Here is a 16,548-nt window from a genome sequence, read left to right as displayed (position 1 = left end):
ACAACAAAATAAAAGTAGTACCAGTACCGAAAAAAGAAGATTTATTCATAACACACATGAAAAGACCCAGGAAAACCGAGTTAACGATAAAAACAATAACAAAATAACGCTGAAAACCAATAAAAACCCTGAAAACTATACATTTCACACCTGAGCCTCAACTCTCGCGGCCCGGTACCAAACGACTCACGGACCGGTACCGGTCCAAGGCCCGGGGGTTGGGGACCGCTGTTGTAAGGTAAAGACCCTACAATAACACAGAAAAGCACAACAATCAGATGACCCCCTTTGAGCAAGCACTTGGCAAGGGTGGGAAGGAAAAACTCCCTTTTAACAGGAAGAAACCTCCAGCAGAACCAGACTCAGTCGTCTACTGCGACTGGTTGGGAGTGAGGGGAGGAAGAGATTAATAATAACATCATAGTTCAAGTTTTAAAAGAATTTTAAAGTCAAATTTGTTTGAGCACTTCAAGCATCTCCTTGTGGAGATGTGAGAGAATCTCGGCACAAAGTGTTGATGTGCTGAGAATGATCTTCATGGTTTGGAGGAACTGATGAAACGCATCCTTCTTCTTCTTTTTTTTTTAACCTCTGCCAGCAGCTCACTGCTAGGCAAAACCAAACTTCACACCCTGATTTATACCCCATCAACATGAAAGCTGTAATATTCCACATTATTTTGAGGACAGAAAACTTTTATTTAAAAGAAACTCTCAACATATCAAGATCACATTTGTTAATGCATGTACACTGTTAGAAGAATGAACATCTAAAAGTTGCCCTGCAAGAATACCTTCATGCATTTACACTTCATGCTGTGCAGCTTTTCTGTTGTGCAAAGGGGCCCTCTGGTGGTTTGGAAGGGCTACAGAACTCAGACAGAAGATGAATCTTTACACTAAACGTGGAAAATATTAAAGCCAATAAAACAACTCATTTATTCACATGTCATGGCTACATTTCAAAGTACTTTTTAAACCTTCTACCATTCTTTAAACCCATAAGATTCAGAAAACAATTAGGACAACTTAAAAACAAAATCCCCTGAGCGAATTCCCAAATAACCTTTAAACTTAGTGCAATTAAGTGTTTCAAACAACTCAAACACATGTAAACATAAAAAGAAAAGAAAAATCTCAGTCAGAAGACCCCATCTCTAAATATATCCCAGAAGTATGACACATACAAAACATGTTTTGCGTCAATAACATTTCCAGCTGAGCATTTTTATACGCAGTTGTGTCATTTTCAAAACTATAACCTCCAATGGTGAAGAATAAAGTCATTTATATATATATATATATATATATATATGGTGATTAATACAGCTTTTCCAGCACGTCAGTCAAACACGTGGTGAATTGGGGTATCTGAGCTGCCTCCTGATTAATTGACAACAAATTACATGTCATGTTTACTTCAATAAATTAGGGCCTTATGGCTGAATACAAGATAATGACATGAATAAATACAAGGTACTGGATCATTGTCCCTTTTAAAGGAATCCTTCAGCTGCACAATTTCCAGACAACTTTGACGAGAAAGATGACATCAGTGCAATATTTCAGCCTCCCTGGTTATACTGGATGCACACACGAGTAGATAAGACTGCACAGATGAATTGTAAACTCAAGCTCAGGTCAATATTGATCTGTCCACACCCTCTTCTACAACAGAAGGTCAGGGAATGGAGAGTTCATTTTACCATATCTCAGCCCATCATGCGTAAGAGTACAACCACTACAGCCGCAAACAGCTGGAACACACGGCTCAGAAGGAAGGTATTTTAAACATGCTTTCTAATCACTGGGTAATTAGGTTACATGCTAGCTGTAAATGAATCTCCATAGCAGCCAAGCTGAGCATATGGATGAGGAGACTGCAGCAGAATGCACCACACAAGGAGTGTCAAGACTCCAGTGTTGTTTCTTAGCAACAGCACACGGCAGGATATCATTCCCTGTCGTTCCCTATCCAAGAATACAAAAACAAAGTTATTTGATACAGTGTATTCTGTGTGCTGTGTCATTTCACTCACAATAAGAGTGACGGAAACACAGCATTCATGGACCTTATTGTATTAAAAAGACACTACATTTGGCATGTGGTATGATCTTAAAGTGGCAGCATGATTCTTATGTGACTGCTTCATATCCTTGAATGCCTATAAAAACCGGAAGAATGCTCTATGTTCCCCCACACGAGAACACTCAGGATCCACTGTTTCCAGCACATGACTCTTGCGTCGGCTGATGTTCCTGATGGAGACTCGATCTACACTGGAGGTCAGCGTGGCTGTAGACAACTCTTCTGGCAAAGAGCAAAGCCAGCAGGCTGAAGCAGCAGGCGCAGGCCACGTACGCCCTCACGCTGTTAGTCAGCTGCACTATGGTACCGAGGCACATGGCTGGCAGCAGCTGCAGGTAAGCAGATGAAAAGAGCAGCAGTTTAAATGCATGACCACAATTTACAAAGCAGTCCTTTTGAGTTGTAAAATAGCCCATCTTCATCTCTCTGTTAACCGCAAAATTGTCTTAATTGCTTGACCTGATTAAACTGTCTAAGAGTATTTGCAGAGACGTTATCAAAGAGAGGTAGGGTATTCAGAGCATCCTGAATTTAAATCTATGGGAGGATTCTGCAGCAGCAAAGATGATGGTAAAAGTTTAACTTCCAGGGGGAAAGAAAGTTAAAAAAAAACAAAACCTTTCACTTTTTAAAATCAGGTTTTACGTCCCAGGGAGCATTGAAGCATTAAAATGAAAGTTAAGATAATCCTTCAGAATGACTTCCAAAATAAGTGCCCAGGTGTCAGGGCTCTGTGACCCAGCATTTTGAGTTTGTTTTATATTTTTGACTTCTTATGAGGTATTAGAGAAATGTTAAATTCTAGTGTTTATAAAGTAGTTAGGTTTTAGTCTAGTTAATGTTATCACCCATACTTCCTTTTTTAGGTGTCATTTCCTGTTCCTTCCTATAAAGGCCGGGTAGACCGGTAGTGAGCGGCTGTGAAATTGGACGGTCTAGCCTTTTTGCGTCACCGCTGTCTCGGTGGAGTTTAATAAACTCAGCCGTCTGCTCCTTTCTGTCTAAAATAAAACAGGACACTGGCGTAAATTCTCGATCATCTCACACTTCTGTTTTATCAGTTCCCTGTTTGGCGTTTATTCAGCGGTGTGAAAACTATAACTTTAATCTCAGCAATACCGATTTATTCACGAACAAATAAAACACTGAAAAAGCTTATCTAACTTATATATCACGTTTAACCTGAGTATGGAAAGACTGCGGGGGCTGGCTGGGCTGCACAATGAATCCTGGGATAGGTTGGGCCACGAAGGACACACCCGACCCATCCTTCAAATTCGGGAAAAGGGAGGACGCATTTGTCGGCTGCATTCGGAGGAGTCTGTGAATTTGGACAGCCTTCATCGCGTCGTTGTGACGTAATCAGCCTACAAATGCGGCCCCATTGTATAACTTTTAGTTATGTCCGTGCCCTCGTATGCCCTTGTGTTTCATGTCTGCATGTTCCATGTCCTATTGTCAAGCTCGTGTTGTCACAGTCTACGTCTCATCATGCTTCCTGTTTTATTTTGACAGTCTCTTGTTCCGTGTTCAGTGTGTTTGGTTTTGCTTCCCCTGTGGCGTCGTATTCATTTGTGTCAGCTGTGTTCCCCAGGCGTTTCCACTTCCCTCATTACGCTTCTGTGTATTTGAGTCCTCTGTCTCCCTTTGTTCATTGTTGGGTTGTCTGTTCATCTCACCTCATGCTACATGGATGTTTCTCTAGTCTTGGTTATCTCAGGTTCTGGTCATGTTCATGTTAGATTTATGATTATCGTCCTGCGTTAGTTTTTCCCAGTTTTCTCAGTTTATCATTTCGTTTCTCACCCCTGTGCTTTTGTTTTGTGGCAGTTATCAGCCTAAATGAACGGCTCGCTTTTTGTTAAACTTTAGTCCTGTCCCTTGTGTATCTACTTTCGGGTCCACTCCTCAAACACACCAGCCATCCGGCAGCAGTGATGGGAATAACAGCGTTACAAGTAGCGGCGTTACTAATTACTATTTCTATCGTTACAATGCCGTAACCGCTACTAACAAGAAAATGTGGTGCGTTACTATTTTTCAACAAACAGACGGTTGAAGCTGTGTTCAGCTTACCGCACCTTATATCAGTTGCTGTCTATGTGAGCAATCTGGGCGCTACAACTTTAAGCAATCTGCGCGCTCCCGCGGACGGCGATCACTTTCTTGTAGACGATCACTTTTTGGCTCAACACCTGGAGCTCAGGGGGCAAAACAATCGCATGAGTGCTGCTGTTTGACTGAGGAAGAATAAAGTAGTCGTGGTAAGCCAATCACATGACCACTCAAAGACAAAGCAACAAGGTGATATATGCAAATTTTTAAATTGTGTTGATAGGCCTCGTAAAACCAGAGTCATGATAAACAATAAATACTAGGGGTGCAACGATACACAAAATTCACGGTTCGGTTCGGTTCGATACTTTGGTGTCACGGTTCGATATTTTTTCAATACAAAAAAAATGTTCATGCCTTTTTATTAATTTGTCATTTATTAAATTTTCACGGCACATTCTGCACCACCTCTCTGTGCGTTCATCATTTGTTTGAAGCCAGCTCACCTCCTGCAACCACTTTTCCGAGAATACGCGCTTCTTTTGTAGTTCGGACTCCTGACATTTCTTTGGAGGTGGAGGAACATCAAAGTAATTGCTTAAAGGAGCTTCTTCGACATCTTTAAGAGTTCTAAACAAATGTCTGTCCTCCTCCTGAAAATCTTATGTATGCAAACACGTGTTGCAACTTCTTATCTTGTGCGCGTTTTTTATTTTGACAGCAAATGCGCACCTGAGGACCACTTATGTGCAGCCCTGGTTATTTAGCTCGTCATATTGCAGCCACAGAAATTCTTTTGTCCATGAAACCATAAAGCTGCTCTTTCTTTTTGCCTTATAGTCTGATTTGTCATAACTTTCCCGTTTTGTGGTAAGCTTTTCTTTGGCTGTCACTTCTTCACCCTGACCTGTCTTATTTGGCTCAGCAGAACTAAAATATATATCCTGCTGCTTTTACACACGCACTCACATAACGCTCAGCGATTCTCTGCGCGATCAACCTCTCACATGTTTAAGCTGCAGGAGATTTCACTTGTCATGTTTGCATAGTAAGCTAACGATTGATAAGACGATGTCAGAGGAATTGGTGCGCAAATTATCATCACTCACCAATCAGTGCTGTCGCTCTCTATACACAGTTCGCGCGATTGCAAAGTGAAAGCAAAAAACAAGCACAAATTCAAACGCGATTTCAATATGTCATATATTGACAGTGGCTCACCGATGCCAATGACATAATTACCCAGCTACATTTCCGAAAGAATGCAAAAGCATTGACATATATTTTTCCTTCCTACGATAGGCCGACGAGCAGAGCAGGGCAGCCCGACTGGAAAAATCGCTAGCCCCGGGGCGTCGGGCTAGCGATTTTGCGAGCCCTGTATCTGATTGAGGAATCACTCATCTTTGGAAAAGAGAGTTTATTACAGAGAAATGTCTCTTTCCAAAATAAAAGCTATACTATACGCTTCTTCTGGGCTATATTCTCAGCAGCATATTAAACATATCAGGTCCCCATAAGGAGAATGATGTGCTAACGGCTGTCTAAATGACTCGGGTAAAGTTTGTATGCATGCTTGTTGTTTTTGTCTGCTTCCACTTGTCTTTGCACTAGGATGCTATCGGGTAAATGTGCAGTCATATTCGTTGTGTTCCCACTAGTGCTGTCAGCGTTAATCTGAAATGAGGTTAACGCCACAACACGGCAAATCTCCGTTAACGAGCTACCGCGGATTGCCCCGTGTGTGGGGCTGGACAGCGTCAACACATTAACGAGCTAACTGTGCTAACACACTAGTTCCCACTCATGTAATTGAGCATTGCGTGGCACATCTGACATACTGTTTTACTTTAGTCCATGATGCGCTTACCTTCAGGGTCATACGTCACATGAAGACCAAAATAGTTCCAAACGCCAGATCTGAATGAGGGTGGGGGAGGTTCAATTTGCCATGTTGCAACGAGCTTAACTTCTGTCTAGCTAGCTTGCCCTGGCTCAGTGAATCTGTGTTCAACTACTCCGCCTAGGCTGCACTGTCGAGCGCAGATCCACTGGGCGCTCAACACAGACAGCACCGTCAGAAGGAAAGTTGATAAAATAAATTAAAAATGTTGTATTGTTCGATACATATGCGTACCGAACCGAAAGCACTGTATCGAACGGTTCAATATCGATACAAGTATCGTTGCACCCCTAATAAATACGTGTGTTTTTTCCTCAATAGTTTCATCACGTTTACTGTCTAAGGACAGCGCAGCGAGCACTCTGCTTATGAGCAAAAAAAACAAAACAAAACAAAAAACAGCCCGTTCGTGTTGGTGGAAAAATGCACCATGTCGACCAATCAAAAAATAATATGGCAACATGACATTTGGTTGTTTGGGAAGAGGGGGAAGTTTTAGGAGTGACAGCGAGAGAGAAAGAGAGAGAGAAAGAAAGAGCAGAAAAAGAGAGAGAGTGAGTTTTGAGATGTGATGTTTAGCGTGTTTGGAGTGTGTAGTTAGTGTGTAGTGTTGTGGATAGTTTTGTGTTGTGTGTCAGAACAATGAGGCGACTGCTGTCTCCAGGTGAAAAACAGGAGGAGTGAGAGGAGCACCTGCTGTCAGACCTGCAGGTATCAGGCTGTGATGTTCTCCTTTATAGTGGACAGAAATCATCTTTTTGGAGTGGCACAAATAATTTGTGTGGCGTCTTATTGAAGAACAGCTGATTGTTCTGTAAATAGTTTGAAATGGTTATTTAAAAAAGGGTCAAAGGTAAATGGATGCAAATAACTTTGTTTGCAAAACTTGTGCATATGATTTTAAAATTGACAATTTATATTTGCATTTAAAGTTCTGAAATATGATTCAATAAACATGTTTGTGGTTGTTACAGTAAAAATATAACTTTTTCTACTCGGATTTTATGTTTTTGACTGATTTTAGATCAATTGTGTTAATACAGTCAAAATGAAAACATGACTGTAAATTCAGACACGTGAGGTTGTGCTGAAAAGGATGATACCAAACAAGCAAATAAATAGTTTCTAAAGGTGAAATGTGGAGGAAACATCAAAAGTAGTTAAAAATGGCCAATTATACCCTGGACCCCAGAGGGTTAAAAAACTTTAAAGTAACGCAATAGTTACTTTTCAAGTAATTAATTACTTTTAGAATCTTGTAACTCAGTTACTAACTCAGTTACTTTTTTGAAGAAGTAACTAGTAACTATAATTAATTACTTTTTCAAAGTAACTTGCCCAACACTGTCCGGCAGTGACACCAGGAGTATTTCAAGAAGCCAACCAAGCGGCGAGATTTGGTATAACTTTACTTGATTAACTCCAACTGATTAACTTAACTGATCAATAAATGCAATTAGCTGTTCAAAGAAGATCTGAATATACTTTATATCACATGAAATGAGATCAGGTACACCACCAATTAATTCGGCTCCAATTGCCCACCCATACCTGGGAGAGAAGGTACGCGCCTTGCAGTATTGCCATGTCAAAGCCCATCCCTCTGTTTGACACTTGTGTGGAGTCTGTTTCAGCTCTATCACCTCCAGCCACCAAAAGTGATAGATGTGGCGACTCAACAGAGGGCTCTGCCACAGGAGGTATCAGCCCCACAGCTTGGTGCTTAGCAGGTGGACCACATGAGGGAACAGGCTTAGCAAGTGTTGGGTCCTTACTTTCAGTCCGCTCAAGAGGTCTGGGTCTGGATGACTTGAAGAAAACCTTAAAGAGAAAAGGTTACCAATTACATTCACTGTCATCACTAAACAATATCATCTGATGTAAGGGGGACTTGCTATGTTTTGTGATTTTACTTGGTATGTGTATGTGTCTACTAATCAGAGCGTAAGTCATTTAATAGTCTGAATATCAAAGTAAACTTGAGCAAGATACTAAAGCCTTGGTTGCCCCTGATGCATCATCAGAGTAGTGTGTGTGTCACTGTTAGATTACCAGCACTTAGACACAGGAAATGGTGCTTGTATGAATGCATGTGAAAATGGGTGAATGGGGCTAGTAGTAAGACAGCACTTTGAGTAGAAAACCACTATATAAATACTAGTCTATTTACTATTCTAGCAATGTCCAGCCTGCCAGATTTAATGACTGAATAATTGACCAGACTGAACAGTGTGATTAAAGGCTGCAAAAACCAATCAACAGCCAGTGTTGGGAAGGTTACTTTTAAAATGTATTCTATTACAGAATACAGAATACATGCCCCAAAATGTATTCTGTAACGTATTCCGTTACGTTACTCAATGAGAGTAACGTATTCTGAATACTTTGGATTACTTAATATATTATCATGCTGTTTACAACTACGTGAATGTTTTATTACTGTTACTGAAGGTCTGCGGCTCCGAACCGTAGTAAAGGGACCTCTGGCTAATACGGTGGGTTCTGTGTCGGGCTCGTAGCCGAAAACTAGCTTTACTTTGTTGTCTGGGTCAACTCTGCCAGCGAGAGACAGAGAGAGGCATTGAAAGGCTGCTCCAACGGAACTTATTGTTTTTGGAGGAAAACACGAACACGGTGTACAGTCGAGTCTTAATAGCTTACTTACAACTGGGCTCGTCAGGCTCTCTTCTTGGCTGCAGTGGTTATTATTATATTTACATGCTTCCAGCTCCCGTTTTTGCTCGATGACAGCTCGTACTTTTCCTTTTTCTCCCTCCCTCGCTCACAGACACATAACGGGTATGGCAGTCCATTCTCCCTGCAGCACGGACTACACTGCCTATGATGCTACATTCTTTAGAGCTATACCTGTAGCATTCTGCCTATTAGCTTAGCACAACAACAACAAAAAGGCCTCTCTCACCCAGGAAACACGCAGAGAGAGAGCGTCACCCTGTAACCATGGCAACCGTAACGCTGCCGCCTGGAACAACAGAACGTAGCTGTCAAACAAAACCCAAACAGTCCTGACCCGCCACAATATGAAACAGGGAAGTACCGCTGTGTAATCCATTTATTTCAACAAAGTAACTGTATTCTAAATACCACCTTTTTAAACGGTAACTGTAACGGAATACAGTTACTCATATTTTGTATTTTAAATACGTAACGGAGGTACATGTATTCCGTTACTCCCCAACACTGTCAACAGCTGAAGGTGGGTTGCTGAGGACCGATCGCTGGCTCCAATTTTAAGCTATAAAGAAGATTTTCTTAGAAAAATACTTTAAAATAGTTTTTGTGTGTCAGTTTCTTTATAATAATTTGGAATTTGGAAAACAATTATTTATAATTGTATATTAATTGCAATTAAATAAATAATATAAATTATGGTGATTAGCCAGTTGTGATTTACATCCAATAGTAACAGAAGGTTGGTGGTGAGGAATCGTTACCAGCAGGCAGTTAGCTTGTCTCATGCTAACTGTTAGCTGCTAACTTGACTTGCCTTGTGATTTCTTAGTTGTCGTAACAATGGTAGTTATGCCCCAAAGATGCCTGACCCCAAAAAGGTCAGGCATATACACCCATCAAGTGCTGAAGCAGCATCCACAACAAGTTCCTGTGATGCCATGCTATACAGTAAAATACACCCTGTGTCAGTTCTACCGTTTAAGATTTAAAAGGATTTCTTTTCACCATGACTGTAAATGGTTTAATTCTCAAAGGGAAATGCATGCAATGGTAAATTTAACAGAGCTGTTACGAGCTAAATGTAAGCTTTAATTATAAATGGCAGCCAAGCACCGAATGTAAAATTCTGGATCAGTGGTGATGTTAAAAAGAACAACCTGACTGACAGCAGATATTCATATTCTGTCTTTTGATTTTGTTGCTTTTTATTTCCAACAAATAAATATTAAAAGATTTTTTGTATCCTTTTCCTCACAAACACTGGACTTCCTGAATATTCATTCTTCATTCTTGCAGATTTCCCACTATATCACACACAAGGCTGCACACTGTGTAAGTACGAACTAACCTTCCTGTCTGAGTGATAGAGACACAGCAGTGTGTATGGCAGCACCTGCAGGACACAGAGCGTGTACCCCGTCACAGCAGCCATGACAGTGACCATCATCACACTGTCTGAGACACTCATGACGGTGGTGGCCAACAGCAGAAGAGCCACCCCACTAGTGTATACCACTTTGGCTCCCAGCAGAGCCACCCAGCGGTCCATTAGCGTAGAGCACAGCACCGACACTGCACACTGCAGGAAGAGAGCCAGACTGGCCATGCGCACACCTGGACAAGAATCAAGTGGTTTTAATGCAAAACATAATCTCACTGACTGGCTTCAACGGTTGGAAGAACTTACCCTACCTTCATCATAGTGTTTCCTTTCCTGTGATTCTGGATCTGCACCCGGCACTCCCTGGTACAATCCCTCCCCCATAAAGTCAGCAAAGAAGAGCACGACACTCATCAGTGCCATCCAACTACACACCTCTGCCACAAAAAGTCTCCATATGACCTGTGGCACATGTATGCACACCGCATACAAATGATGCAGCATTGAAAGAGCCTCTGATGCACGTCGACACAGCACATCACATAAACAATGAGGCTGAGGTAGGAAGGGGAACGGGCAGCATCTGCTCCCCAAACATTTTAAAGGGGGATGAACAAGAATCTTCCTCTCTCTTCTGACTCCTGCTTCCTCCTTGATGCAGGTTGTGGAGAGTAGGCAGCCGAAAAATAGGAGGGTGAGCAGGGTGTAAACAAAGGCCTCTTGCCCTCCCAAATATGCTGCTATGGGCGCCTGGCTCCAGTCCACGGAAGGAAGCAAAAACCTGGAAAAAATACATTTTAAATGGTGAAATATTAGGTCATTTAGGTCTGTTCACTTACTTGGATGCTGTGACTGTATTGTGCCTGTTGGAGAATTTTTTTTTATCTTACTATTAATACAGCTGTACCATAGGTACAACAACTAATATAATGATGTGTCTTTGTCCTGTCTTTCTCCCCTCACCCCCAACCGGTTGCAGCAGATGGCCGCCCATCCCCGAATCTGCTTCTGCTGGAGGTTTCTTCCAGTTAAAAGTAGGGCTGCCACAAACGATTATTTTGATAGTCGACTAGTCACCGATTATTTTTGCGATTAGTCGACTAATCAGATCATCATCCATTGGACGTAAAACGTACAGCTTATTGCACCAGCAGCATCTGCTCTTATATAACTATCATTAGCTTACAGCTTTAAGTGTTTACGGTATGTGCTAACTAAAAATAAAGACAAGATGATAGCCTATTAAATTTTAATGAAATTTGCAGATTGTTTCGGTGAAGTTTAATAAACTCCTTGCTATCTAAAATATAACAGGACACCGGAGTATATTCTCGAGCATCTCACACTTCTGATGATCAGTTGTCTGCTTGACGTTTATTCAGCTGTGTAAAAACTATAACTTTAATCTCAGCCAAACCGATTTACTCAGGAACAAATAAAATACTAAAAAAACGCCAAACAATAACATTTTTAAGTTATCTAAGTGACTTATATTTAACCTGAGTAGCAAAAGACGACCGTGGGTTTGAAAATGATTGGCCGGGAGTCCGGTGTTCTCACGGCTCTAGTTAGCCTAGCCCCCGGCTAGCTATCGAGCTAGTGGGTAACAGACGTCTCCGAAAACGTCGGAGCGCTTTTGAAAATATGTGGTGTCTTGATAAACTGAGCAGATATTTGAGGTTTCCACAGCTACATTCTCGCCTGAAAATATGTTAAACGTTTATTTTGTGACCCAGAAAGAATAATAAGAGTAATATTAAAACTAACTAGCTGCCGCCATTGTTGGAAACTGAGCTGGGCCGCGCTATGAATTCTGGGACACAGCTTCTTCTTCTTCGCGGTTTAATGGCAGCTGGCATCCTTGTACATGCAGTGCTGCCATCTTCTGTTTCAGTCTGTTATTACACTCTTAAATCCTACTACTTATTCCTGCGTCTTTTGGATCTTACAAAGCTTCAAACGACGCATCGACTATTAAATCAGTCGTCGACGATTTTGATAGTTTGACTAGTCGACTAATCGTGGCAGCCCAAGTTAAAAGGGAGTTTTTTCTTTCCACTTTCTCGCCAAAGTGCTCACTTATCGGGTTCATCTGATTTTTAGGGTTTTCTCTGTATTATGGTAGGGTTTTACCTTACAATATAAAGCACTTTGAGGTAACTTGGCACTATATAAATATAACTGAACTGGAATGAAGTATGAGACACAACCAGTTAGGAAGAAAAGATAATAAGTGGCTTACCCCAAGCATCCCCCCAGGCTTGTCATCAGGGAATTAACTGAGAATGCTTTTCGGTTTTCTTCCTCCCCGGGGAACAGATCTGACAGCAGGGCAAGCAGTAGGGTGAAACAGGTCTGAGGAGACAACCTGAGAGTTAGCTGACACATGTAATTATGATACTCAACCAAAGCCTCCGAAATGAACAAAGACTTAATAATAATAATACAAGTGTTTAATTGCCAAAGTTATTAAGTGAACCAGGAAGGTCTAGATTTGATTTTAGGGGTACAAAAACTCACTCATAACTACATTAACTACAAATTTAGCCTCGGGACAGAGAATCTCATACAGTAAGTTGATTAATTTAGCAATAAAATATTATATCTTCTATATCTTCTTCTGACTGTACTGTATTTGCTGGATGACGTAGATTACCTAATCTACGTCATGTGTGTTCATGTGAATGTGTTATTGTACATGTTTGTGTGCCTACGTGTATGTGATGGCTGGAATGAAGAAAAACGAGTATTTCAGCATTCTGAAATACTCGTTTATTTTGTGCAGTTGAAAACATTCATTCTGAGGGTGCAGATATTTATAATGTCCAGCCTAACAGCCCCAGGTTAGTGGCTCAGAGTTTTACTGCTCCATGAGCATTTTTATTGGCCTGTGGGAAAAAGCTAGTATTTTCTTTTTTCTTTTTTTAAAAATACTAATATAATTTTATGAATATATTTCATGTTATTTCACTTTAAATCTGAAAAATAATGTTATGAAAGTGTTGAAATGAGTATGATCTAGTACCTATGCGCTACTTTAGATTCGCCCCTGCTTGCTGCAGGTATCAAAGGATGGCTGCTGCCAACCTTCAGCATGCTGCCTGATTTAAACATGGTTTAAGTTAACAGTCCATCTACATATTTTATTACAATGTCTGTAGCTTTCCTTTTTCAGTGTAAAACAAACAGCGGTGGATTGAGCAGCTACAAAGTTTACTTTTCTTCACGTCAGTGCTTGTTAAACAGCTGCCTTGATGAAGGACTGCCGCTAGCTTTTTCCCAGGAAAGGTTTTAATGGTTATTACAGGAACAAGCACTGCTGTTTTAAACAATATAAAAACATTTTCTTTCTCTACCCCTTAGCTCACTGACTTGCTAATGGCTCCACCTCTTTGCTCTTCGTGAGGTGAGTGTGTAAACAGACTCCAGATCCACGAAGCATCGAAGCAAAGAACTGATGTCCAGGATTAAAAAATAATAATAAAATCTACACATTTGGATTACTTGATGAATTGTTGCAGCCCCAGGCTCATTTAATATATTTACATCAGTCGGGTTACAGTTATGATCTGCTATGCAGGGTGTCTCCTGTTCAGAGGAGGTGTTGACTGCACAGACCGATTTGCCATCTAGGACACGAGACTGTGCTCTGTCCATGTTGGTTACCACTGGACCCCTGGAAGAGATCCCTGTTAATCCCTCATCTAGTTCCCAAGAAGCATGAGAATAAGAATTAATAATATAACTGAGTATATATTTTTTATTTTTGTACAACTTTACTTGTAAAGTTTACTCACCTGTGCGCAGAACTCGACAAGGCATACAGCTGCAGCCTGCATGCCAGCTTGCACCCAGTGAGGGTGCTGTGGTGAAATCAGTAGAGTCAGCCGCCTGGCTTGGGGAATTATTTGCAGGCCTAGCAAAACTCCCAGGCTCAGCATCCAGATAAAGGGCGTGCGTCGACCGAAGCGCCCTCTCCAAGAATCACTAGCTGAGCCGATCATGGGTATAAAGATCAAGCCCAAAACTGGAGTCACAGCTGGTAAAAAGAAAGACCCGGTTAACCCTCTTAGTGGTCCTCAAAGCTCAATCATTTACCAGGGAAGTATCAGATGGGATCTAGTCATTATTTTTATGGTATAATGCACTTAAACTTCTGTTGTAGTCGTACTTTATCTGCACTGACGACATTACAGTTACCAACAGTCTGGGAAAGGTTTACAGCCCGCCCAGCGACAGTAAAGTCAGCTAGTTAGTTAGCTAGCAAGAAAGACATTATTTACATTAACTTAGGACTTAGGTGTATCCATTTGTTAGCTTAATAAATATTAGCTTTCTGCTATCTTGCTAACGAATAGCCACAGTACTCGGGGTTCTCCAGTGTTATTGCTTTTCTTGTTTTTGATCAAACTGCATGCTATTCGATTTTAAAACCAGAGACGACCATTATTATCAGGCAACCAATATGGCAGCTGTGGAAAACCTCAATGTAAGGCTTAAAAACAAGACTTTACAAAGCAACAAGTGATGTCACAGTTGCTACGTCCATCTTTGATTCTGTCCATGGATCAAAGTCGTTATTGAAACTAAGCTACCTATGATCCGCTAGTTTTAAAAATATATGAATATATGAAAACTATTGATAATGAAAAATCATTATATAATGACAAAACTAAATGAAGCTATTTGAATACATTTCCTAGTTAGTAGTTGTAGACATGCATCGTCAGCACTGGTGCTTCAAACTACAAACAGATGTTTCAAACACACAAACAGAACATCTATAAAATTGTAATGCTCATGTGATTTTTTTTCCCTCCACTTACCAAGCATCATAGTCATGTAGCGTTCCTCCATGCCGGCCCGCAGCAGTAGAGGTGGGATGTAGACAGTCCCGGCAGCCATGCACACCTCCAGGCCACATGATAAAGTGTTCACCAGCAACAACTTCCACATCTGACACTGAAACCACTTTTTCACAACCATCTTGGCTCTTCAATTGTTTATTTAGTGTCTTATTTGAATGTACAAATGTCTTTAGTCCTGATATGAAATATTAAGTTAATGTAAAGACAACTATTAAACAAAAGGGTTTCCCAGAGGGGTTTTGGCTGGTCATCAGTTTTGGACAGCTTCCTTGTCATGATGTGCTTTGTGAATGAAGCGGTCATCAGACAACAGCAAAGACAACTTTCTTAAGTTTCCTTTTTATTTGAGGTCCCATTAGCGTCCCAGCAGAGGCCGGCATCTTCACCTGCCAGTGTGGTGTCTTCCTGCGTAATTCAAAGAAAGCACAGCAAAGCCTGAAAAAACCTTTGAGTTGTAACATCTGGAAAAAGATTACTTTCTATATCTAAATGTGAAATTAGCAAAACCTCAACTCCTATTTTAGCCGTTCACCAACTCACATCAATCTACTGAGTCATTTTGTGTTGGGCAGACCATCACTGTGAACTAAAACTAAACTTAGAATTAAAGAAAAAGTACATAAAAACTAGACTCTTGAACAAGATGGAAACTAACTGAAACAATACTGGGCATCAAGGTATTTATAGATAACTAAAAACTAAAACTACACGTGAAAAACTTTTTAGTTAACTTAAAAAAAATAGACTTAAAAAAACCTCTAACTCTAAAAACTAATAGGAACAATTTTGTGAATTTCGAAAACGGAGTAAAATAAAAACATGGAGGTGACATGCTTAGTTTTACTACCTGTATGTATCCATATGTTAAAAAATGTAATACAACTTCTGTCAAGCACATTAATAAAGGATATTTGTCGTTTTAATGAGAAATCTTATGCTTAGTGGCAATTAAAAGGATTTTAGCTGGTTCAGTATTTATTCCTGATAGAACTTTCTGACTTCCTTTCATTTTTTAGGAAGTATCATCACTGCTTGGAAATCCATAAACATCAGCATAAATGTGGTTTCAGTGTGTTTCTTGCTGTCTAGTGTCATTTACACTATTATCTATAGATTTCAGTGAAGGTGTAAACATGACTGTAAAATCATCTGGTTTTGAGGACTTTTGAGGCTATAGTCTGAGCTCGTCCTATCCATAAGGGACATGTCCCTCCCTCATATCAGTACACACCTTAGAAGCGCTTTGTTGTTTCTTAGGAAAATGAATAGTACCTTTAGGCGTTAGAGGTAGAGAGGTATAGAATGTAAGGTGTGTCAGGGATATAGATGATTATTATGGTTTTAAGTGTTGCTATAAGCACACAGAGCTTTATGGCTCTTTGAATTCTCACCATGTTAAAAATCCTGAGAATGAACGACAAAGAAAACTGCATAATTTGTTAATATGTAACAGTCTGTTTCTTTGTGGTATGTATGCCTCCTGCTAACTGTAAGCTATTGCACACAATTCATTCGTTTCCTAATGATTTCATCTGGCACACTGTGTGCGTGCATGTGTG

At 40.5% G+C, this 16,548-nt stretch overlaps 1 protein-coding gene across 1 annotated transcript; it reads right to left on the bottom strand.

Moving 5' to 3' along the window:
* Positions 1 to 1,304: 1,304 nt before the first annotated feature.
* Positions 1,305 to 15,283, bottom strand: slc45a3 (solute carrier family 45 member 3). The gene is made up of 7 exons (XM_087840490.1): positions 14,948 to 15,283; positions 13,919 to 14,160; positions 12,364 to 12,476; positions 10,433 to 10,902; positions 10,089 to 10,354; positions 7,598 to 7,867; positions 1,305 to 2,417 (listed from the first exon to the last, which is right to left on the bottom strand). Exons 1-7 carry the CDS (start codon positions 15,105 to 15,107, stop codon positions 2,211 to 2,213), a joined length of 1,728 nt encoding a protein of 575 aa, XP_087696616.1. The 5' UTR covers positions 15,108 to 15,283; the 3' UTR covers positions 1,305 to 2,210.
* Between the last annotated feature and the right edge of the window lie 1,265 nt (positions 15,284 to 16,548).

Source organism: Neolamprologus brichardi, chromosome 5 (genome assembly GCF_056152115.1).
Source record: "Neolamprologus brichardi isolate AB-2024 chromosome 5, ASM5615211v1, whole genome shotgun sequence".
Classification (NCBI taxonomy): domain Eukaryota; kingdom Metazoa; phylum Chordata; class Actinopteri; order Cichliformes; family Cichlidae; genus Neolamprologus; species Neolamprologus brichardi.
Note: the sequence above shows the minus strand (reverse complement) of the source record. Positions and strands in the feature narration are given on the sequence as shown.